Source organism: Notamacropus eugenii, chromosome 2, assembly GCF_028372415.1.
Source record: "Notamacropus eugenii isolate mMacEug1 chromosome 2, mMacEug1.pri_v2, whole genome shotgun sequence".
Classification (NCBI taxonomy): Eukaryota; Metazoa; Chordata; class Mammalia; order Diprotodontia; family Macropodidae; genus Notamacropus; species Notamacropus eugenii.
Genome location: NC_092873.1, coordinates 56,980,380 through 57,004,726, shown reverse-complemented (window position 1 = coordinate 57,004,726; position 24,347 = coordinate 56,980,380). Strand labels below are relative to the sequence as shown.

The window sequence follows — 24,347 nt, the reverse complement described above, 5'->3', positions numbered from 1 at the left end:
TCCCGAATCTGGCTTTGATGCTTACTTCCTGTATTGACCCTGGCCAAGTCATTTCACCTCTGGGCCTCAGTTTCCTCCCATGTAAAATGAAAGGGTTAGACTAGATGGATTTTCTGGATCCTCCCAGTTCTAAATCTGGATTTCATAATTTCTTTTCCGCCTGTATTTCCTTTTCTTTGACTCTGCCCCCTCCCTGCACTACCTTCCCTCCCTCCATCCAGGTTCATGCTCTTGTTAGACCTGGCTCACGTTCTCCTTCCCTCGTTCTTCTCATTTTCTCTTTCCCCTGTATTGGGTGCACCCTGGGGATGGGGACTGGGGGAGCAGATGCCTTGTACCTCCTCTCCCCCCTCCCTGCCATCTTCCATCATTGAGCAGTTCCAGCATATGGAACTGGGGGAAAGGTGTGTGTGGTATGTACAAGACAAAATCCTGGGCCAGGAAACTTCATCGAGGGTCTGAGGAGGTTGGAAGGAGTGAAATCATGCCTCCAAGGGCTACAGCTCGGTTACAAGTGGCTGAAAGCTCAGCCACTTGGGAGGGTGTCTCTTTGGGGAAGGGTGATCATCTTTCAGAGGTACCAAGAAAGGTGGACCTGAGCTTGAGCCCCCAGATGGAGCCTGTGGCTGGGCCAGGGCATCACTGGTAGGTGTCTGAGGACAGATCCCTGAGGAAATCTATGTGAGATGTTGGCAGACCAGGCCCGGGAGGCAAGGCACTGAGAGTGTGGCCAGGGTAAGGACATGGGGACAGACATTCCAGGCTTGAGTGGCTCATTAGGGGTTTATTTTGTTCTATTTAAGACTCTGTTTTATTAAATTAATATAAAAATCTTTGTAAATCTCTATGTACATCTGGTCCCTGGAGATTCCAGGGCGTCCCCCATTCCAGTCCCGTTCTACAGGAGAGGAGCAGCAGCTGGGCAGCCCTGGTCCCTCCTTTGCCCTGGAAAGTCCAGAAGCTGCCCTCTCACAACCCAGGTCCCAGTGGGAGATACCCTGAGTGCAGCTGGCAGCTCCAGGTTGGAGGAGAGGGGCAGGCACCCAGCTGGGAGATCTCTGGGGCTGGTGCCTCCTGGGTCCCACAGTTCTCCTAGAAGAGATTCTGGTTCCAGACCTCAGGAACAAGAGTAGGCCCTCTGGGCAGACTGGTGCCCGAGGCAATGCCAATGTCCCCACCAAGCTCACTGACACTTGTCATCGCTGTCTGAGGGGCTGCCTTCATGGGGTGGGTTATGGCGGGGGCGCCGGCCCCATAGAGAGTGCACTTCCGTGGTTTCCGTGTCGCTGCTGCTGGTTGCACTGTCTCGGAAGCTGGCCAGTGGAGGCCTCACTTTCACTCCTTGGGCTGTGACAGATCCCTCGATGGCTTTCCGAAGCTAGAAAGGGTTCAGAGGGCTGGTGTGGGAGGGGAAGAGGGGGAGCAGCTACTGCCTCTCAATGCCCTCCCCTTGATGCTTCATCAGGTGAGACTGTCTGGGTGCCAGGGGGGTTTTGGGGGGTGGTAAGAGGAACAGGAAAGCAGCTTTTGGCCTCCCTCTAGAAAGGCTGCCCCTTACCTCCTTAAGCGTGACAATGCCAACGAGCCTGCCGATGCTGGTAACGTAAGCATGATCCACTCCCAGCAGTGAGAAGATGGTGTGAGTCTACAGGGGGTGAACAGGAGAATCAGCCTTGTTAGGGAAATGACCCAAAGGTTCTGCCAAGGGAGCCACCCAGAGTGTAAGAAGGCCCACGGTGCTGGGGGAAGGACTTAGTTGTCCATCCTGGCTTCACAGAGCACCCCAGCTCCCCCAGTTTCCCTATCTGGAAGATCTTTATGGAGAGGTCAGAGCCAGGGCATAAACCTGGAGGAGGAAGGACTCTGGGCCACAGCCTCTCAGACTCTTAGTAAAACCAATTCCACTGTGCTATAGTCAGAAAATGCATCCTTCTGTCTAGCTTTTGTCTCACATGCTACCATTTAGCGTTGTTTCCATTGCTTTCCTCAGCAAGCTCTCTTCATTATGAAATTTTCTTCATTGGTGTAACCTATAGCCATATTTTCTTGTTCTTTAGCCTTTTTTCCCCCTCATGACTCCTTTCTCATCATTCATTCACTCATTCATTCAATAAGCATTTTATTGAACTCTTAACAATCTACCAGGCCCTGGGGAGGAGGGGGGCAGCAGAGATATCTCATTCATTGCTCTTGGTTCTGCACTCTGTTGCCAAGCAGAAGAAAGATAACCTTTTTTCCCCTACAGGACAGTTCTTCAAACACTTGGTATCTCTTAATCTTTCTTTGTGCTAAATAAACATTGCCATTTCCTTCAGCTGATCCATCTATAGCTTGAACTTGGGACTTCTTAATATTATGTTTGCTCCTCTGGATACCCTCTAAGAGATGCTCTTTAGGATGCCAGTGGTGCCCTGAACCAAACACAACAGTCCAAACAGTGTTTGACTAGGGAAGAGGATTGGTGTTCATATCCTCTCCCTAGTTCTTGACACTACATATCTCTTAATGTTGTCTGAGATTGTATTAGACTTTTTCTCCTGAGCCTCCATATCATATTGTTGATGTGTATTGATTGAACATGGTTTGCTAAAACCCAGAGATCATTTTTTTTTTACCCCAGAGCTTTCCATGCTATCGTCATGCCTCTCACATCTTTTATTTGTGAAGTGGGTTTTTTCCCCCAACAAGACTTTTCACTTAAACATATTCAATTTCAAGTTAACAAAGTGGACCTGGAATTCTATCCTGACAAGATCTTTTCTGGATCCTGACACAGTTGCCCAACATGATAACATCTTTTCTAGCTTTGGGCCATCTACAAATTTGATCAGCATGATTTCAATGTTTTTATCCAAGACGCTGAGCAAACTTAAGTGACAAAGGGCCAAAGCACAGATGTCTGGGACACCCCCCTAGTGCTTTCTTCCAAAGTGACAGAGAGTCATTAATAACTCCCTTTGGCTCTGGTTACTCAATGAGTTCTGAGTCTGCCTAATTGTACTATCAGCTCACTTGTACCTTTTCATCTTTTCCTCAAGAATTAGCATAAGATACTTTGCCAAATACTCTGCTATAAATTGGAAAAACTTTATTTGCAGCATATCTCTGGTCTACCAATCTAATAACCTTGTCAGAAAAGGAAATGAGTTCATTCTTGATCATGACTCAATCTTAATGAAGCCAGGTTGACTTTGCAATCACTGCTTCCTTTTCTAGACCATCCTTTTAATATTACATACAAGATTTTGTTCTTCTAGGAATCAAGTCAAACTTAGGGGCTGGTAGTGTACAGATCCTTTTCTCTTCCCTTTTTCAAAAATTCATCTTGAGTCAGAAAACATGGGTTTAAGCCCCCTCTCTGCTGCTAACCTCCTAGCTAAGTGACTTCAGGAAAGTCGCTTAGGCCCTTTGAGCCTCATTTTCCCCATCTATTCAATGTTGAAAATAGTACCCACACTGCCTGTTTCATTAGATTGTGGTGAGAAAAGCATTTTGTAAACCTCAAAGCACCCTAGTAATCTGAGCTGTTGGCATCACCAATGCTGCCCTGAGCTTATGGTCCACTACAACCTGCAGATCGTTTTTCATCTTTCTTGGGCCTCAGCAGTCATCACTATCTTTGATTTATATTTGTTTCTCTTCGCACAATATCCTGGAAAGAAGACTGGACCGAGAGTGGGGAATCCTGGTTCTGCCACTTATTAGCAGAGTTAGCCAAGTCTCTTTTATCTTCCTGGGAATCAGTTCCCTCAATTATAAAACAAAGGGGTTGGACTACTCTAGAGTACCCTCCAGCTCCAACCTTCTAACACTTCCTTTATTTTTCAGCTAGAAATGATCTTGTTCCCCTGAAACTTCTCCCTGCAGTTTACCTGGGCCTCCTCTGCCCCTTTGCAGATTAACCTTCGTCCTGTATTATCCTGTCTAGTGTCACTTCTGTATCCTAATTTCCCCCATAGTGCCCTGCAGGCAGACAATTAAGAAATGTTTCTTGAATTAAATGGAAATGGAGGTTAATTTGGAAGGCATTTCCCTGCTTCTGGCAGCTACTAGACTTCCTGGGCTTGGGAACAGTTTGTAGACATTGGAGGTGGCCATGATACCAGGCTCCCAAAAGCACCGTGGGACAGGAGGCAGAAAATAGGGGCTCTGGTTCTGACTTTGGCACTGATAAGGAATAATCAACATTTATTAAATGCCTGCTGAGTGCGAGGCAGTGTGCTAACCACCAATAGTAATATGAAGGACTGATATCTAAGGCTTGAAAGTTTGCACATGTCCCTGGAAGAGGTAGCATAGGAGAACCTGGGTTTAAATTCTGCTTCTGCTGAGAATTCCCTGGGTGACCTTGGGCATGTCATTTAACTAGTCTGAAAACAATGGCACTGGATTAGATGGCCTTGGAGGCCCTTTCTGCCTATGGATCTATGATCTCTTGAGGCTTTGCCTCTTATCCTCTCTGAGTCTCAGTTTCCTCTTGCGTAAAGTGAACAGAGTGCACTAGGTGACCTCTGGGGTGGATTCTGCCTTAGAATTATGATGCTAAGTCACTTCACACATCCTGTCTCAGCATCAGTTTTCTCATCTCTAAAATGGGGATAATAATACCAACCTCCCAGGGATATCGTGAGGATCAAGTGAGATAATATTTGTAAAGGGCTTAGCATGGGTGCCTGGCACACAGTAGGCATTTAATAAATGCTTGTTTCCTTCCTTTACCTTTCTGGTCCTTGAATTCCTCATCTACAAATTGAGAACGTTTGGCTAGATGTCCTCTAAGGTCCCTTCCAGCTCTGGACTCATGACCCCATGAACCTAAAACTTTCCCATGTGGTAGCTACTATGGGTATTATCATCCCCCATTTTACAGAGAGAAAAACTGAGACTCAGAGAGGAAAAGTGATTTGACACTGATAGTAAATGTCCTTGGCAGGATTTGAAACTGGCTGTCTCTTGACTCCAAGTCTAGCACTCTGTCCAGGATGACATGTGGCCTCCCTTTTGCAGGTTTCCATTCTGGCCAATAAAATAGCATTGATAAGGCTACCCCTAAAAGTTTTTCGAGGCATTGTGGTACAGAGGAAATAGTATTGGCTCTGGATCTGGGCTCAGATCCTGACATTATTTGAGTGATCTTGGATGAGTCACTTAACTTTCTTGGGGCTGCCTCAATTTACTCCCCTGTAAAATGAAACAGTTGGACTATATTGCTTGTGAGGTTGCTCCACATGTAGAATCCTACAGAGTGAGGCTGGTGATGAAGGTGAAGGAGCTTGGCCCCCAGAAGTCCCTATCTCGCCCTTCTCTGAGGCTTCCTATGCTTGTCTCCTTCCTCTCTGCCTTCACCCTGCTAAAGCCTTTCCCCAGATGTTTGTGGATGTCATGTTCATCCCCTCCACCCACGGTGGGGGCAGCCTGTGGCAAGGCAGAGACTCTGAGCACAGTGACCAAAGAACTGGCCCCAAGCCGGCTCCAACCTCCACTTGCTAGGGGACTTTGAGCAAGACACATTCCAGGCTGAGCCATGATTTTCTCACCTGTAAAACAGGGATGATGATAATAATTACATGGCCTGTCTCCTAGGGGCAGGGTGAAGATTTTGTTGCTGAGTCGGTTCAGTCACGTATGACTGCCCTCATTTGGGGTTTTCTTGGCAGAGATACTGGAGTGGTTTGCCCTTTCCTTCTCCAGCTTATTTGACAGATAAGGAAACTGAGGCAAACAGGGTGAAGTGTCTTGCCCAGGGTCACACAGCTTGTATTTGAGACTAGATTTGAACTCAGGTCTTCCTGACTCCAGGCTGAGGCCCCATCTAGCTGCCCATGAAGAGCATTTTCTGTAAACTAAAAGGTGGTCCCAGAAATGTGGTTGGTGACTGTAACTCTTTCCTTGCTGCCTGGGCTAGCAGACCGTTAGTGGGGTTGAAGCTTGTCCCAGAGTGTTCCAATGCCCCTTCTCATAAGACTGTCTGTTTTCTGATTTAGTATCCATGGGCTCAGAGACTGAACCCGGGAAGAAGTCTTAGGTCTTATCCAAACTGCCCATTTTGAGGCTGGAGAGAGGACTTCATTTGTCTGTGTTCACCCAGTAACTAGTGATGGTGGGATTCAAACAGAGGACCTCCGCCTGCCCCACTCCATTCTTTTCTGGCTCTTGCTTCTTCCTGGGTTTATGGGCCCCAAGGAGTCTGCCTAGTAATTGATGGCGCTTTCTTGGTTGCCTTAGTCCTTTCTGTCAAGACTGAATGTAGCTGGCACCGGGGCCAGTCCCCTTGGCAGCAACTTCCAGCTCTCCTCCTCCTCCTTTAGTTTGTGCCCCTTCAGCCCCCACATGTTGCCAGTGGCATGTCCTTGTGGACCCTGCTTGATGCCTGGCTTCTCCCCCAGGACTGTGCTGGAGTAGGGGGCACCCTTGGACCACATGCTCAGCCTCTCTGCAGCCCCCAGGCCCTCTCCTTTTCTAACTTTTCTGGGTGGTCCCCCATGCCCTCAGCCCAGGACCCCCCTTCCCCGGGGCTATTCAGTGCTGTCCATTCTCCTAGACTTCCTCTCCCTGTGCTTGGGGCAGCCTCCTGGTTTTCTGGCAGCATTTCCTCTCCCTCCCTCCCTCCCTCCTGCCTCTGACTCCGGACCTAAGTTCCTGGCCTTCCCCTAGCGACTTTCCCTGGTTTTGTGGTTACCTCAGTGCCAGGCCCTGTGGCTTAACGCATTCGGCACACAAGCCTAGTTCAGGAGGGTCTCCCCCACCCCTGGACAGCCTGCAGTGCCTCTTCCAACTCTAAGCCTCGATGGGGCCATACAATAGGAGACAAAGCTCTGGAGTTGGGGTCAAGGACCTGGGTTCCGATCCTGACCTTGGACAAATCAGCGCTCCTGCTCTCTAAGAGGGTGGAGCTCCTTTCCAGCGTGAGCCTACCTTGTGCAAAGACGTCCTCTCTACCAGCTGGAAAGGGGCGGGGTCGATCTTGCAGTCACTAAAATTCACAGGCTCGTCCAGCTGTTGCTCCTCCCACTCCAGAATCTGGGGGAAGGGGAGAGCGAGAGGTGAGGGGGCCTAGCCTGCTTTTCAGCCAATGCCGCCCATGGGAAGGACCTCACCTCTGCAGCTGTCATCTCTACGTCCAGGTCGGAGTCACTCTGGAAGAGGAGAAAAGATGGGGGGTGATTGGCAGCTGTGCGGGGAAGGAAAGGCAATCCTAGCTGCAGATCCTGCCCTCCCCGAGCCAGGGCCCTGGGTTTGGGGTGGGGGAGAGGAGGAGGCAGGCACTTACCGCCACCGAGATGCGGACCCTCTTCAGTTTGCGTTTTTCGTATGCTTCCGACTTTTCCAACTTGGTTAGAGCCAAACCAGAGAGAAGAGTGTTATGGGATGGGGGGAGGAGAGGGGAACGCTGAGCCCTGGCAGCAGGGGTGGGGAGCAGAGCTCAGGGAAGGAAGCACAGAGGTTAGCCAGAGATGGAAGGGCTGGGAGGGGAGGCCAGGCCACACCAAGCTGGGCAGGAACACCAGGCAGAAGCGGCGGGCAGGGGTCTGGGGTACCTCCGAGCTGCCCTCTGCTGGGGGGCTGGCGCAGAAGAGGCTCCTGAGGGCGATGCCAGCTGACTCATGGACCCCTGTAGGTCAAACATGCTCCAGTGAATCAGTGAGTGGTGGGGCTTGGGGGGTACTGAAGGCAGCTGTACTCCCCAGGACCAGCCTTCCCCTCTTACAGGGTCTCCTTCTCCTCTAGGAACTTGCGACCAGCTCAGTGGGGCCACCAGTACGCAGGACTGCCCAGAATTTGGACGAAAGCCACTGCAAAGGTGCTTTTGGTGTCAGAGGATGGGGTTTGATGCTGGTGGGGGAGGGCGGGGGGGCCAAGACTCACCTGAAGGGCTCTCCACTCCAGGGCTGGAGGCATTGCTGGGTCCTCTTTTGAGGGCAGGCTTCAGGGGCTTTCGTGGCTGCCCCCGGGGAGGAGGGAGACCAGATTCCTCTGAGCTCACCTACAGAGGATCAGAAAAGTCTAGACCTAGGGCAGGAAGGGATGGCAGAGGCCATCGAACCCAACCCCCATATTTTACAGATGGGGAAACTGAGGTTCAGATATGCTAATTGATATAGGAGCAAAGAGCTGGAAAGGACGCCAGAGGCCATCAAACTCAACCCCTACATTTTACAAATAAAGGACATCTCTAAATTGGAAGGGTCCTTCCTCTGAGGCTACCTAGTCCATTCTGGCCCTGGTCACGCAACTTATCTGCCTCCAGTGACACAGGACTTTCTATCAAGGCAGCCCTTTCCTTTCCATTTTGGGATAGTTCTCTTTATAGGGTCATTTACAAATCTGGAACTGGAAGACCTCAGAAGCCATCTTATCCCACGCTCTCAATTTAGAGTTGACCTGAGGCTGTTTTTTTGTTGTTCAGTCGATTTTTTGTGACCCCACTTGGGGTTTTCTTGACATTTCCTTCTCCAGCTCATTTTACAGATGAGGAAACTGAGGCAAACTGTGTTGAGTGACTTGCCCAGGGTCACTCAGCTAGTAAGTGTCTGAGGCCAGATGTAAACTCAGGAAGATGAGCCTTCTTGATTCTAAGGCCAGCACTCCATCCATTTTGCTACCTACCTGTCCCCAAGTAAGACTTAGTGAGGTTCTAAGTGTCTTGCCCCAAGTGGAAATGATAAAGGTAGGAATCAGGCCCCTGAACCCGTAATTCATCCTCTTCTCACTGTATTGTCCAATCTTCATGTCTACAACTTCCACCTCCTGGTCTCCCTCCTTACCCCCATGTCACTCGGTCTAAGTGTTCCATCAAGAAGCTGCAGGCATCTGCCTTTGGCCCTCCCTGCTGGGCCCCATTTACCTGAAAGCGGACACCTGTCTCTGCAGTGTGTGAGTCCTCCTGTTCTGGAGGTGTAGAGACCTGGGCAGCTCTCTGGTCTCTCTGGTACTGCCTGCGCCGAGCAGGACTGAGCTGGGCACTGAGGAGTGTCACCACTTGGGAGCGCTCCATGGAGCCCAACAGGATCATGGACTCTGGGAAGAGGAGAGTCTGTGAGAATGGCAGGGCCTCACCCAACAAGAAAGGGACTGGGAGCTGATGTCAACATCCAATAGCTTATGTCCCTTACAGGTCATTTCTTCTAACTCCTACAACATACAGGATAAGAACGGGGGCACCCAGGGGGTAAATGTTAGCCCAAGAGGATAGATCATAGCTAGAAGGGGGCTTAGAGGTCATCTCATTTAACCCTCTCATTTTATAGAAGAGGAAACTGAGGCACACAGAAGCTCTGAAGTGGTCTAGAGGGACCCCCAGAGGCCACTTAATCCAACCCCTTGATTGTAAAATGGAAGAAACTTGGGCCCAAGGAGAAGGTGATATAGGTGTCACTTGGCAAACCAGCATTCAAGCTGAAGGCAGACAGGTTATGACTTGGCCAAGGTTACAGAATCCAAACCCCCTAACTGGATCCAGCACAAGGAACATTAGAAGTTTACATGGCTCTCCGGAGGCTAGCCCAAACCAGATCAAAATAAAACTGGGAGATAGGTAACAAAATAAATGAAAATATAATCCCATAGATAACATGAATTTTTGGTTTTGTGGACAGGCAGGAATCTGTTTCTGTTTGAGCTACTGACTTGGCCCACCAAGCTAAGCTTTTTGGCGTCATGGACCCCGTGGGCAGGCAGACTGCTCAAGTCTATCAACCCTTTCTCAAAATGGTGCTTTTAAATGCTTAAAATAAAATCCACAGGATTAAAAAGGAAACCAGGCATGTTGAAATACAATTGTCAAGATACTTAAAAAAACCCAAACAAACCTAAATTCAAGTTTGTGGACCCCAGGGCAAGAGCTCCTGACTTAGCCTAATAGAGCCTCATTTTTTATAGATTAGGACACTGAGACCTAAAGCTATGATATGACTTGGAAATGCTGAGATTTGAGCCTGGGTCGTTTGACTCCCAATTCTGTGCTCTTTTCATAATAGCCTATGAAACCAACTGGGCTCATGGTAGAGACTGAAATGTGTGCTCACTATAACTGGAGGCAGGAGGGGAGTCATTGTAATTTTATACTTGCTTTATCCCCACCAGCAGATCATGTCTCAAAGGTGGGGCCCTCTGAAAACAGGGTAGTGATTGGGCCAAGGTCTCATAGGTATCAAGTGGCAGAATTAGGATTTGAACTTGGGTTGCTTAGACCTGGGGGAAGCCTTAGAGACCCAACATGAGGTGCAGAGAAATGGAGTGACTTGCCCCAGATTATGCAGCTACTAAGTGTCAGGGGAAGGATTCTAAGCCAAGTTTTCCTGATCTTCATAGCCCTTCAGTCTATGATACCACTGTCTCCTAAGAGAAGACCACATGGGTTAGAGGTAGGATTGAACCCAATCCTCTGATTTAATATTTAGGACTCTAATTGGTGGCCTGTCGTGGCCAGTGAAATAACACAACTAAAAATGCAGTGAGCTATACACAATGCTCTAGAAGTACCTAGTGTCCTTTATTTTTCTTCTTATCTACCATGACCAGGGCCATCTTGCTCCAACTGGGACTCCTGCCCTTGGACCAACCCCAGGTGCCCCACCCAGTCTTCTTTGTACCTGTGGACTCCACGAGCGCTAGGGTCCGGCCCTTGGTACGGTGTAATGCTGTCCGAAGGTCCCGGAAGGTGCTGCTCAGGGCGATGTGGGGTACATCCCGCACCATGATGTCCTCTACTCGCACCCGGTACTGCCTGGAAGACAAAGGGGACTGAGGAAGAGGCACAGGCAGGGAAGCCACAAGACTGCTCCATGCCATGTGGAGTGGGGATCACAGCTCTATAGCTGGAGGTGGGAGAGAGGACACCTTGCAGATGATTCTTCCACCATCACCCCATTTCACAGATGAGGAAACTGAGGCCCAGGGAGGAGAAGAGGCTTATCCAAGGTCATAGAGGTAGAGGTGGGATTGGAACCCTGGGTCTCTCACTCCTGAGCTGGGGTTCCTTTCAGAGCATGCTCCCTCAACAAGGTCAATGCAGGCATTAGGAACCTGCAGGAAACACCTGGGATCTCAATAGCCTGGGGTAGGCTTTGCCTAGGAAAATGTAAGTTCTGTGAGGATAAGCACAGTCGGGTTTGTCTTTGCCTCTCCAGAGTCTAGAACATTGCTTGGGCCATGGTTCACCACACTGGTGATTTCCTGGGTGAGGGGAACTCCCATCGAGGGAGTTTTACCCAAGGGAGCTCAGAGAGCTGAAGTCCAAGGTTCACAGCTCCAGAGCTGGAGGGGACCTCTGCATCTTACAGAAAAGGAAACTGAAGCCCAGGGATGTGCCCAAGGTCACACAGCCAATTCGGGTGAAAGCTGGAGTTTTCATGATGATTCACTATGCCACATTGTTTTGTATTATTGGTGGTAAATGCTTGTTGAACTGGGTTGAGTGGGGTCACCCAGTCTCACAAACATAGCTAATAGAAAGTATCTAAATCGTTTGGGAGTGACAAGAGCCCAGAGATGCAAAGAGGGTTTGCTGGGAGATCAGCAGGCTCCCTGAGGTCCTCTGAGAGCCAGTGCCATTTGGAGAATGATCCCTGGAGTTAGGAGCTCATTTTCCAGCCTGGATCTCATAGGACAGGCCTGGGGCCTCAGTGGCCCTGGGGCAGGACACAAGAACAGACTTGTTCATGAGGCAGGTTCAAAGTCATCAAGAGGTAGGAGGGTGGGAAAGCAGTCACTGGGATTGACCTCCAGGATTATGGGGTCTGAAACCAGAGGTGGACACTGAGATATTGAGATCAGACCGTGTGCGCTCCACCTTCCCCATCCCCATCCCCATCATCTCCCGGCCCCTTTATCAGCCCACTCCCATCCCACCCAACGCCCTGCTCCATACTGGTGCCGGCCCCAGCCCAGCTCAGGCAGATAGGGCAGTTTCTTGATGCGGATGATGCTGTCGTAGAGGGAGGGCTGCAGGCTCTGGGCTACGGCGTTGGCCAGGATCACAGCAATCATAACAGGCAGGATGTGTGCAATCTGGCCCGTCAATTCAAACACAATCACTGCTGTGGAGACTGTGTGGGTCACTGCCCCTGACAATGCTGCTGCACCTGGGGAAGAGCACCTGCGTTTCTCTGGGCAGAGCCCTGTGTTGTCAGATTCCCACCCCAACACCCAAGAGGCAGATATCCTGGGGATGGGCAGCAGAAGTGACCACTGCAGAATGTGACCTTTCACAATACAAAGGAAGGTCCTTGAAGACAAGAATTCCTTCCTTCCTCTCTTTCTTCCTTCCTTCCTTCTTTCCTTCCTTCCTTCCTTCCTTCCTTCCTTCCTTCCTTCCTTCCTTCCTTCCTTCCTTCCTTCCTTCCTTCCTTCCTTCCTTCCTCCCTCCTTCCCTCCCTCTTTCCTTCCTTCCTTCTCCCTCCCTCCCTCCCTCCCTTCCTTCCTCTTTGTACCTACAATGTCTCTCACAGTGTAGATGCTCAATAAAGACTTGTTGATTAAAAGTATAAAAACTGAGTCCTCTAGATGAAAGAGGGCCTGGCACATTTGGGGCATTCCCATTCAACCCCAGGCATCTGGAGAGGCCTTTTTCTGCCAACAGGTGGCAGCAGAGGCCAAGAACCCTGTGGCTACTGTGGGGTTGGTTGGGGTGGGAATTTCCCCAGGAGAGAAGCATTCCCAAGGAGCTTGCATTCTGGTGGCTGGCTCTCACCGACCACAGCGTAGCCCCCGGGCACTATTCGATAGGTGCTGCTGTCGGTGTGAATCCCATCAGGGAACCAAGCGGCCATGCTTTCCCCAACCAGGCGCCCAAATGCTGCCCCTGGAAGAGAGGATTTAGCACAAAACTTCAGGGATGGGAAATGGGAAAAGAGAAGGTGACCCCTAAGGTAGCCCTGTGACAATCCTGCCCAGAGCCCAGTCAACCCTCAGCTCATGGCACCAGCTCTTAGGACTTCATGGCCACAGGGCTGAGAGCTGAAAAGGACCAGCCCATCTTCTTACAGAAGAAAAAGCTAAGGCACAAAGAGGGATCACTGTTGGAAAGACCCCCAGAGGTCATCTAGTCCCACCCCTACATTTTACAGAGGAGGAATCAGGGGCCCAGAGAGAGAAAGTCACACCAGGAGTAAGTGACAAAGTCAGATATGGAATCGAATCTTCTTTTTCCAAAGCTGACCCTCCTGTCCTGCATCACAGTTGCCCCTCTCCAACAAGGAAGGAGACAGAGCAGACAGCCTGAAAGGAAGACCTAGGCTGAGGAAGAGGAACCCTAGGAGGGTGAGCTGAGGGGCTGGAGGGATCAGCAGCGGCTGATGGCACTCACCAATCACAAAGACGGGCATGAAGGCTCCACAGGGCACAGGGATGGTGGTAGCCAGAGCTGACATCCAGAACTGCAGAGGAGGAGGACAAGGGGGCATTCCTGTGTCACCTCCCCCGTCTGAGGTCTCTAACAAGCGCCACCCAGCTTGTCCCCGTCTTCAGTGTCTCCTGACTCTGAATGACTTCATCACCACCATCATCATCCTCGCTAACCCTTACATAATGCTTTAAGATTTACAAAGTGCTTTATTTATGTTAAACTCGTTTGGTCCTCACAACAGCCCTAGAAGTGATATTATTATCTCATCTCCATATTACAGATGAAGAAACTGATGAACAGAGAAATTAAGTGACTGGCCCAGGGTCACACAGTTGTTAAATGTCTAGGGCAGAATTTGAACTCCTGACTCTAAGTTCTTTGCCTTATCAGCTGCACTGCCTAGGGTACTCCTATTCATGCCAGGATCAAACATAAAGTTCTCTAGTTTGCATTTAAAGTCCTTGTCCAACTTCCTACCTTTCTTGGTTAGCTGCTCCTAGCCCATCCATGACATGTCATTCCCCATCTCCAAGCCTTTGCCCTGGCTGTCCCCTATGCCTGGAATGCTCCTTCCCCACTTCTGTGGCGACCACTTTTTTCTGTTTTCCTCGATGCTAGCATGTCTTCTTTCAGAATGTTGTCCATTTACTCTGTATATATCTTGATTATAGCTAGCATTGACTTGATAAGGTTTGCCAAGGAAACATTTTGTGTGCATGATTTGTGGAGTTGCCCCCTCTATTAAGACATAAGCTTCTTGGGGTGCAGGTTGGTGTTTTGGCCTTCTTTGTACCCCCAGCACTTTGTACAGTGTCTGGCACAGAGCAGACCCTTAGTAAATGCTGGCTGGCTGTGTCACCTCCTAGGTGCCCTGGTACTGGCAGGTGGGTGGGAGCAGAAAGCAGCCTTTGCCCTAGGCGGTCACCTGGGCAGACACCTGCCGGCTGGGTGACCTTGAGCAGATCAATGAACCTTTCTCAGTCTCAGTTTCATAGTCTTAGTGCCAACATCATAGGGTGCATTGAGAAACAAATGAGAGAACATGTGAAATGCTTTTTAACCTTTAAAGTGATAGATAGATGTTAGCTTCTTATTATTGTTTTTAACTATTCCTGTCAAGAGGAGTTTCCTTAGCTCACTGCAGTGCCTAAGTCAGAGGCTTAGTTTTACCCATGTTCTGTCTTGCTACCCCAAAAGGGCTGGGGGAGTCAGGGAGAAGGAAGGTCTAGAGTTCAGGGGTCTAGATTGTGGCTAGCTCCCATTTCTGGAATATTGCAAGGCAGACAAAACTTTCCCCTCATGATCGACTCTTGGTGAATGGGGTACGAGGGGAATCCTCATTGGACACATGAAAAAACTGAGGTTTGGGTGGTTACATGACTTGCCCAACATCCCAGAATCTCAGTGACTTTAGCTTCCTTCTAATCCAAATCACTGGGATAGGTAACAGTAATACTCCCTGAGCCAGAGTCCTCACTTCAGGGGTCCTCCACACTATACTTAAAGACCACCACTCTGGGGAGAGATGTGACTGTCTCAGGTTCCCTTGGTTCGGGAATTTGTCTCTGTAACTTCTATCCCTGGCTCCCGGTTCTGCTTTCTGAAGTCAAGCACCAAAGTCCCAAGAACTGAGAGTCAAGATTCAGGGAGCTTGCTACCCACTTAGCCACACTGTCCCAGGAGGGGAAAGGCCTCACACCTTCATGAGGATGAAGATGACAAGGGTGAGGAAGACGTTGGCACGTGGAGGGCTCCAGGCCTGGGAAGTGCTGGGCATCTCCAGGTCCTCTGTGATACCCTGGCGTACCCAGGTCCGGTTGTCGAACAGAGTGACCAGAGTCTCCTTCTGGGAGAGCTGAGGGTGGAGAGGGTTATTTGGGCTGGAGACACAAGCAGAGAGGAGGCCCCAGGGCCCAAGGGATACTGGAGGAAGACAGAGCTGAGTCTGGTAGGACTTTCTGGAGCCTCTCAAAAGAGGGGGTGGACACGGTTTGGGTGTCCCAGGAGGGCTGAATTTCTATTTTATCATGAGGTGGGAACAGAAGTGGGAGACTCTGGGTGTGGCACTTCGGGTTACCCTGTTACACTGTACGCTGTGACCTGTGGTTGATGTGCAGGTTTGATTATTTGCACCACTTTTTTCTTCTCTTTTTCCCTTGTTACATGGGATGGTTCCTTGGGGGGGGGGGGGGGGGGGGGGAGGGTGATGCTAGAAAATGAAGGGAATGTGAAAATAAAGGGATCAAGACAGAACAGGGCAGGCCAGAGACTGAAAAGTTACCTGTCCAGCCATGAACTGGCCAAAGCCGGGTGGGAAGGTCAGGGTGGAGATGAGCAGGGTCACTAGGGCTGGGAAAAGCAAGCGTCTAAAGACAAGAGAAGTCAAGGCTGGGGGGATGGGAAGGCCAGGCTATCTTGCATGCTGAAGCTGCTTTGGGCCGCTGATAGGAGAGACCCTGAGACAGCAACCAGCCAGTCGAGACACCGAAGGATTCTAGATTCGGAGCTGGGAGAGCCCACTGAAGGCATTTTATAGATGAGTAACCCAAGGTCCAGGGAGGCCATGGGCTGCTAGAGTCAAGGCTGAGATGGACCTTAGAGGCTACCTATCCTGAACATCTCATTTTATAGAGGGGATAACTGGGCCCAGATCAGGGAGCCACAGGAGGTGGCAGAGCTTGGCCTTTCTGTGCCTGGTTTTAAGGAATGTATACAGCCCTTCCCCCAACCCTCTGGACTGACAGCCTGGGCCTCCTCCCACACCTTCCTGAAGGGCCCATTGTGGGAGACCGCTGACAAGGAGGTACTCCCATCTCTTTGTCATTCTTAGTGGAAGGTCAGGACCAGAGGGAAACTGTGCTTGTTTATTCAGATGCTATGCGCCATTGAGGGCTGCCCTCCCCACCTCCCAGCGCAGCCTGGTGCCTGCCTAGGATGCTCAGGGAAGCCATTTCTCTGGCCATTGTCCCCGCCTCTCTCCTCTGTCCTCTCCCCCTCCTCTTCAGTCCCCACCCCCAGAGCCAGAGCTAGAAGGGGCCCAAAAGCTCATTGGATCATCAGTATTAGGATCTGGGAGGTATCCTAGAGGCCAGCTGAACTTCTGCCTCTTGGAGTCTTAGGATAATGGCAGGATGGTCATGAGCCGCAAAGAAAAGTGTATGCAAAGCACTTCAACAGTCTTAAAGTTGAGGTTAGAATCGACTCTTCCTCTGCCGTCTGACAGAGGAAAACAAGGCCCAGCAGAGAAAAGGAACTTGCTCAGGGTTCCCCAGGTAGATGGTAAAACTGGGATTTGAACCCAGGACCCTTCGACATCACCAACCTCACCATCCCCATCACCTTGCAGGGTGAAGAGACTGGGGGCTAGAGAGGTTGGATGATGAGGATCTGGGGGCCAGGCTGCTTCCCTTCACCCCTTATGTAATCGGGGCTCTCTTAGCTATGGCCTGGCCTCTGCCTTCCTGCTGCTTCCTTTGGCCCCTGGAGGAGAGGGGATTGGTGTGACACAATGGAAAGAATCAGAGGATCCCAGTGTTCACATCCCCATATTTGATATTCCCTCTGGGACCTTAGGCAAATCATTTCACTGCCCTGGGCCCCAGTTTCCTCATCTGCAAAATCAGAGGATTGGAGTTTGCTTCTAGCCCTAGTTCTAGGAGTCTATGGTCTTTCATTGCCCAGGTTCTCAGTTTCCCCATCTGCAAAATGAGGACTAGCTGGCCTCTGGGGTTCTGTTTAGCTCTGGCTCTCTGATCCTCCTCTCTCTGCCTTGCTGGTCCTAGCCACACCTCTCAGCCCCACAACTCCAACCCCAGCCCAACCTCTGCAAGGTGGGGCTGGATGCTACTTACTTCTTCATGAGGAAGCGGTTGATGGTTTTTTGCTTCCGCATCACCTGGACTATCTTGCGGTTCAGGTAGACAAACAAGGCCCCCCCAAAGCCACTTGCAATTCTAGGAGTAGAGGAGGCATGAGTGTAAGGCAGAGGAAGGACCGTCTTCCAGGCCTTGGGCTGCCCAGGCTCCCTATCATCCACCACCTTTCTCCTCATCTACCTGCACCTTCACCCCAGCCCTTCTCACCAAATCTTTGGGTCTCACCCAATAACAGCAAAGGCTGGGAGCTCCTGTAGGTCAAAAGGGAAGTCAAGGCGGAATCGAGTTTTGAAGAGGGCAGTGATGGTCTCTGGGAGAAGGAGAGAAAGCAGAGCAAGACAATCTTGGTCTGAAAGGCTCCTGCCAACTGCTTCCTCTGAACTCCCCTCATTCAATTCACAGGAACCTAGAGATCCAGTGTCATCTGGCACAGTCTCCTCATTCTACAAAGGAGGAAACTGAGGCCCAGAAAGTCAGGGTCACTCACAATCAATCACAAAGGTAGTAAGTATCAAAAGAAAGATTTGAACATCCCCATTTCTAGTTCCACCGGCCCTCTTTTTCCTGTGCCAGGATAAGGCAATTCAGTTAAACTCAGTCAGCATTGGTGGAGCACCTACTATGTGCCAAGCATTTTTCTGGGTGATATGAATACAAAGATTGAAACTAAATAGTCTCTGCCTTCAAGGATCTTCCATTAGATACAAGATAGAGAGAGAGACCAGGTGGCGAGGTGCTTTTCTTGGATTCCAGAAGACCTGAGTCTGAATCCTGCTTCAAACACTTACTATCTGTGAAACTCTGGGCAAGTCACTTAAACTCTCTCAGACTCAGTTTTCTCATCTATAAAATGGGAAAACTAATAATAGTGTGTCCCTCCTGGGGTTGTTATGAAGATCAAATGAGATATTTGTAAAGCTCTTTGCAAAGCTGAATGCTAGCTATTATCACTAAGCAAATCCCAAGTGGATATGATGGAGTCACCCTATTTCTCAGCTCCGATACCTCTGGTCTCCTAACTCATCCCTCACCCACCTTCATCCCTATTCCAGACCGCCAGAACGCGGAAGATGAATGCACTGAAAGTGGCAGCAAAGAAGCCCCTCCAATAGTTCCGGACAGCAAAGAAGGTGGAGGTGACTTCAATACTGAACAGGACTCCTGAAGGAAGGAAGAGAAGGGATGGGCTTGAGGTGACTCCATACCTGGAACGGACCTTCCAGGCCATTAGCCTTTATAGAGGAGTGGTTAATTGATTTGTCTGGAGGCACAAAGCCAGTAAATGTTTGGGGCAGGATTTGAACCTGGGCCTTCCTAACTGCCAAGTCAAGTCTTCTATGTATGGCACACGAATCTCAGGGTTGTCAGGGCAAGGGAGCAGGCAGGCAGGAGGGGTGAACAAGGACAGTTCCATGCCCCAGAGGAGATGGGGTCCCAGATCTGAGGGCTCCTACCTCCTATGGGAGCAGCAAAACAGCAGCCAACACCCACAGCACAGGCTGCTGCCAGCATCTCTGTGTTCCGAGACTCATTCTGAGGGGACCAAGGAAGATGGCATATGGCAACTGGATGAGAGTGAGAACCTCCAACTGCCTGATCCCTGGCCATCTCTTCATTCCCTCCTGGTCTTCCTAAGATACCTTCTTCCCTGGCCAGGGGTGTCCAATGCCCTCCCTGACCCCAGCATTGCCTTTACCTCATAGATGCCCCCAAAGAGTGAGAGGAACTTGCTGAGGAGTGCTGCACACATGCTGGCAATGTGCACAAATGGGCCCTGGGGAGAGAGGGGCATGAGTACGAATCATGATGGCCTGGCCAAGAAGACTGGGCTCCTCTCCAGCTACTCCTTGTGGCCAGTGCTCTTCCTCCCAGATCCCCCTCCACTGCCGTATGTCCATTGTGAGGTCACCTCCTTGCCAAGGGGCATCCCGCTTCCCAAGGCACAAGTCAGTCCGATGACCTTGGCCACAAAGGTCTTGAGCGTGAGATATTCCTTCAGTACGACACCCCGCAGAATTGTCTTCATCTCTGGGATCCCAGAGCCTGGGGGAGGAAAAGGAGTCAGCCAGGATCTGGATATGAAGGAATTCTGCATCCCCCCCACCCATGGCTCCCATAGCTCCCTTTTCCCACCCCCTTTTCTCTTTACCCTACCAACAGCTTGAGGGGCCAGGATCTGGGTAAATCCAGCTGAGAAGGTAATGAGAACCACAGGGTAGGTGACCCAGGCCAGATACTGCAGCAGGAGGCTGGTGTTCAAGCCTCGGGACATCCACTGCTGGGCTGTAAGGACACCAGATGCTGACTCCCAGCTAGTGGCCTCCCTCCCTTCCTGCCTCCCCCCACGCACCCTTGACTCTCAGCTTGTATCAGGGATACAAGGATATGACCAAGTCTTTCTGGGAGATGGCAGGCAGAAGTGAGGGAGTGTGAGAGGTAGTGAGACTGGGAGGAATGTGGCCTTCTGAGGGTCATTAGTGGTGACAGTGGCCTCTGGAGGTGGGGGGATGCTGTGCAGCAGAATGGCAGTAGCTGAAGCAGTCAGCATGGTTTGAAAAGGAACAGGTATTTGGGTAGTCTAGGGACTTGGCATCTGTTAGGCATCTGTTAGGAAGCCATGACCGAAGTTGGGGAGGTCAGTGAGTGGTGGTGGTGGAGTGTTGAGTCGGGGAGAGATAGCAGGACAGTTGCTCAGGGGACCCTGGGCAGGGCAGGCCATAGCACATCACTCTGCCCCCCCCTCCATGGTGTGTTGTTGATCCAAGGGGGGTGTTTAGGAATCGCCCACCCCCTCACCCTGCAGACAGGCAGCGATAGCGTAGTCCATGGCCCAGCTGACCAGCGCCATGAGCAGCCCCAACAACACCAGGAAGATCCAGTCTTCACCAACCCTTGAGATCAGGAACTTATGACAGCGGACAGAGCAGACTAGGGCAAGGAAGGGAGGGGGAGGGGAGTGGTGCGAGACCCAAAGCAACCTTCTTCCCCTCCCACCCCTCACTCCCAGCAAGAGACTCTGAATGCCTCAGGCTCTCTCTGGACAACAGCCCCACTCCTCCTCCTTCCACCCTGATCCCCCACTGTCCCCTTGTCCCTGGGCTCACTGCGGCATCGGGCACAGCGGCTCTGTCCATATTCCAGGAGCTCTGGGGGTGCTCGGGGAGAGGGAGGCCCTTTCCAGTGCTCAGCACCCCCCAGTCGGATCCGGGAAGCCTCCTCTTTGGCAAAGCTGCTGAGGTCCTGGGTGTATCGGCCATACATCTGGGTGGGGGGGAAGAGGGGCATCAGGCAGGGTGGAGGGAGAACAAGAACCCAAGGAGAGCCCTGCACATTATCTCCAGCCTTCACCCTCCTCCTCCACCCAGGGCATTTCCAGTGAAGCAGGGCTAGAGACAACAATAGAGAGACATTACAGTCTGTGGGGGCTGCTGGGGCACCAGTGAGAGGACAAGCCACGGTGCGTGGGCACATCTCCAGTGGGGACAACCTTCTTGTGCCTTTGTCCTATGATTGAGGGTCATGGATAAGGAACATAGCTCTTGGACAACTGGACAACTTGAGGTAGAAAGTCAGGAAGTAGGAGGAGAGAAGGTCAGGGAGCCCTGGTGCCCTGGGGCACTGGATGGGGGAGGCTGAAGAACTGAAGGCCAGACCCGCCCAGGGCTCTGTGGCTTAGAGAAAGGGGATACCGCAATCCCTATCACGATGTTTTCTCTGGGCCTCCCAGGCCTGGGACTGCCTCAGCTGCCTTCCTAATCCTCTTTCTGTGCACCCCCCCTCCAGTCTTCTCACCCTTCCCCAATCCTGCCAGCTTAGCCAGAAGCAGGGAGCCAGAGACATACTCCCTAAACTCATAGGGAAGGAGGATACTCTAGTTTGGTCCCTCCAACCCTACTCTGGGGTCCTATATGGGTAACTTGACGGTGATGGGAAACCTTTTCATGGAGGTGATGGGGGAGGAGCTGACTTGAGGGACTAAGGTTCTGGGTTTAGATGATGGTGAGATGGGGGGTGGGGTGGAGAATGGGGAAAAAAATCACTGAGCTATTGGTTTAGACCAGCCAAGCTGAGTGTGTGTGTGGGGTGGGGGGAGTGGGTAGGAGGGGGGGAGAGAGTAAATTCCGGCCACCACCCGCAGAGCTACATGACACAAAGGGCTCCTGTTGGGACTGGAAAGCTGGGGGAGGCAAGTGGAGAGAGGAGTGAGACAGAGAGAGAGGGAAGGGAGAGAAGGGGATGAAGAGGGAAGAAAAGAGAAGGGAGAAAGAGGGGGAAGGGAAAGAGAGGATAGAGGGTGGAAGTAAAGAGAAAAGGAAGAGAGGGAGGAAGGGGAGAGAATAGGGAGGGAGGGAGGGAAAGGGAGGAGAGAGGGGAAAGGGAAAGAGAAGGGAAAAAGCCAGAAGGAGAATGAGAGGAGAGGGAGGAAGATGAGAAGGAAGAAAAGGGAGAGGAAAATGAAAGAGAATTAAAGGAAGACAAAGGCTGAAAAGGAGAAGAAAAAAAGAAAAAGGAACAGAGAGGGAGGAGAGAGGAAGGGAAAGAAAAGAGAAAGTGAAGAGAGGAAAGAGTGTTAAAGAGAGGTGAGAGGGAGGAAGGGAAAAAGAAGTGAGAAAAGGAGAGAGAAGGGAATGAGAAGATAGAAAGAGGAAGGGAAAGGGAGAAGGCAGGAGAAGAGAGAAAATAAATAAAAGAGAGGAGAGATGAGATGAAAGGAAGAGAAATAGATGGGGAGAATAAGGGAAAGAGAAAAGAGAGAAAGGAAAAAGAAAGGAGAATAGGAGGTAAAAGAGAAGACAGAGGAAGGGAAAGGGAAGGAGAAAAGGAGAATGAAAAAAAGAAAGGCTAGACAGGTGAAGGGAAATCAAAAGGGAGAAGGAAAGGGGAAGGAGAAAGGAGAAAGGAAGGAAGAATGGAAGACAAAGGGGAAGGAAATAAAATAAAAAATGTTAAGGGGGAGAAAGTATAGAAGAGGGAGAGGGAAAAAAGAGAAAAGGAAAGACTTGTCGCCGTAAAGAAAAGGCAAATGGAACCAGAAGACAGAATAAGCGTCACGTAGCAAAAGATGGAAAAGGTGAGAGAAGAAGGCTTCAGGACTGAAGGCTGATCTGTACAAAGAGATGGGGAAAGGGGTCGGGGGAGACAGACAGGCCCCTTCAGATAGGAGCCTCTCAGTGCTGACAGCGCAGGGATCTTTTCCCCCTGAGAGATCGTCCCATGTGCACGTTGGGTTTTTCCAGCGAAAAGTACCTGACGTCTCCCCCAGCCCCAGCACATCTCTGGTCTCTCCCCCTTTTTCTCATCTTCATCTAGTCTCACTCCCTTCACCTTCCCTTTGTTCCTCTTCCTCAGCTGTTCCTGTTCCTGAGCTCCCTCCCACCCATTAGCCTGCTGACCAGCCCCTCCCTCATTTACTGTCTCTAGACAAACTATCCTCTGGCAGTCTCTGATCTCAGTGCTGGTCCATGCTGCCTGGAGTTCTTCCACTCACTCCTCTGCTTTTCCCCGTGGCTGAGGTTCCATCCCAGCTGCTGGATTCTAACCTGGGGAGAACCCCCTTACCCTGGCTGCCCTCCCCGTGGGTGCTGGCAAGAGATAAATGGAAGCTGGAATGCCAAAGTATAGTGGAGATCAGCCCAGTGAGTCATCCCAGCTCAGAGCCCCAGTCATCAGGCCCCCTAATGGGGTCAGAGGACACAAGGTCCAGGACTGGAGCTGGGCCTGCATTCCACCCTACCACCCAGGGTCTGGCTTCAGGCTGAACTGGACCATCCCAAACTAGAAGAGATGCCCCACCACCCCCAACTCTGTCTGAGCCCAACTCTGGGCTGATCAAGAGTTCAACAAGAATGGGGAAAGTGGCCAGTGGAGGTACTAGATGGAGCCGGAGAGAAAGGAGCAACAGAGAAGAGGAAGGTCAAGGAACTTGGCGGTGGGTGGTGCTAGGGCTCTGCTCTGTGCCCAGGGGAGAGGTAGAAGGGGTAAGGGAAAGGGTGGGGACAATCTTGCTGACCTGGAGTCTTTGTCTAGTACTCCTAGCTCCTCCATTCACATCTTAACCTCTTCTGACAATTCAGTTATTCATCCCATACCTGCCTCAGTTTCCCCACATAGGTAGATCTCTCATTCCTGCTCCTTTGTATGTGTGTGTGTGTGGGGGGGGCGGTGAGGGGGACAGGGGAAAGAGGCATATACGGTAATCACTAAGGCCCGGCCAGAACCGCCCCCCCGCCCGCCCCCTACCCCAAGCTGCAGCCCCAGCGGCGGGTGGAGAGAGATCCAGGACTGGCTACGAGGGGTCTCCACTCACCAAGGTCTGCTCATACTGGAGAGCCCGGGGCTCCATCCCTTCCTCTGCGGCCGCCGCCATCTCCTCCACGTAGGACAGCCTGGCCTGGGGCTCCAACTCCAGACAGCTCAGGCTCAGTGGTCCAAGCCTGGGTTCTCCTCCCTCCCGGCACTACTGCCTACTCAGCTCGAGCCCTGTCCCCGCAGGCTCCCGAGTGCCGCCCGAGCCCGGTGTGGTCTCCCCCACTTCCCTCCCGTCTCCTCCCCTCCCGGGCGGGCCAGGGGCGGTTCCCGAGGAGCTGAGCTGGGCTGGGCAGTGCTGCTCCTCCCGGAGGGGGCGGCTCAGGCCGCGGGAGGGACTGCGCCCCCCACCCCCCGCCCCAGGCTCTTCTGGGGGGTCCCGCAGGGTTGGGGGAGCGCCCCACAATCTGAGATCTCTCCCTGGGACAGCTCCCCCTCAGCTCTCTTGGCCCTTCCCACTTGGGAGCTAATCCCTCCCCTCCAAGGCCTTGCCGAGCTCTGCTGTCCCGCCCCCAGACTGGAAGAACCGACGCAGGGGACGTGGGTTTCCGTCCAGCTTTGTGTGACCTTGGAAAAGTTACCAAACCTCAGTTTCCAGAGCTCTAAAATGAAAGCGTTGTACGGAGGACGTCTAAGATCCTCCCAACTCTAAGATCTATGACCCTGTGATTTTGAGATAACCGTTAGAGCGAAATCGGTGATCCTGGGAGAGGGATACCAGCCCAAGCCAACGGGTCACCGGCCAATGTGGCGGAGCCATAGAGTGCTAGCTACATCAGGGAGCGAGAATTGTATTTGGGTCTTTGACGGGGCAACAAGCT

At 51.4% G+C, this 24,347-nt stretch overlaps 1 protein-coding gene across 5 annotated transcripts; it reads right to left on the bottom strand.

The window, feature by feature from the left end:
* Positions 1-764: 764 nt before the first annotated feature.
* Positions 765-23,757, bottom strand: CLCN2 (chloride voltage-gated channel 2). 5 transcript variants are annotated; one of them, XM_072640432.1, is made up of 24 exons: positions 23,528-23,757; positions 20,325-20,481; positions 20,017-20,148; positions 19,375-19,503; positions 19,130-19,263; positions 18,917-18,994; positions 18,675-18,753; positions 18,256-18,381; positions 17,446-17,530; positions 17,197-17,298; positions 15,627-15,711; positions 15,045-15,200; positions 13,307-13,376; positions 12,692-12,802; positions 11,870-12,083; positions 10,593-10,726; positions 8,846-9,018; positions 7,867-7,984; positions 7,539-7,612; positions 7,271-7,330; positions 7,098-7,136; positions 6,916-7,020; positions 1,559-1,645; positions 765-1,378 (listed from the first exon to the last, which is right to left on the bottom strand). In XM_072640432.1, the coding sequence occupies exons 1-24, from the start codon at positions 23,585-23,587 to the stop codon at positions 1,184-1,186; spliced, it is 2,703 nt and encodes a 900-aa protein (XP_072496533.1). In that variant the 5' UTR covers positions 23,588-23,757; the 3' UTR covers positions 765-1,183. The 5 variants fall into 5 exon arrangements, with proteins under 5 accessions (XP_072496533.1, XP_072496534.1, XP_072496535.1 ...); XM_072640433.1 differs by lacking the exon at positions 7,271-7,330; XM_072640434.1 differs by lacking the exon at positions 20,017-20,148 and having other exon boundaries at positions 23,528-23,725.
* Between the last annotated feature and the right edge of the window lie 590 nt (positions 23,758-24,347).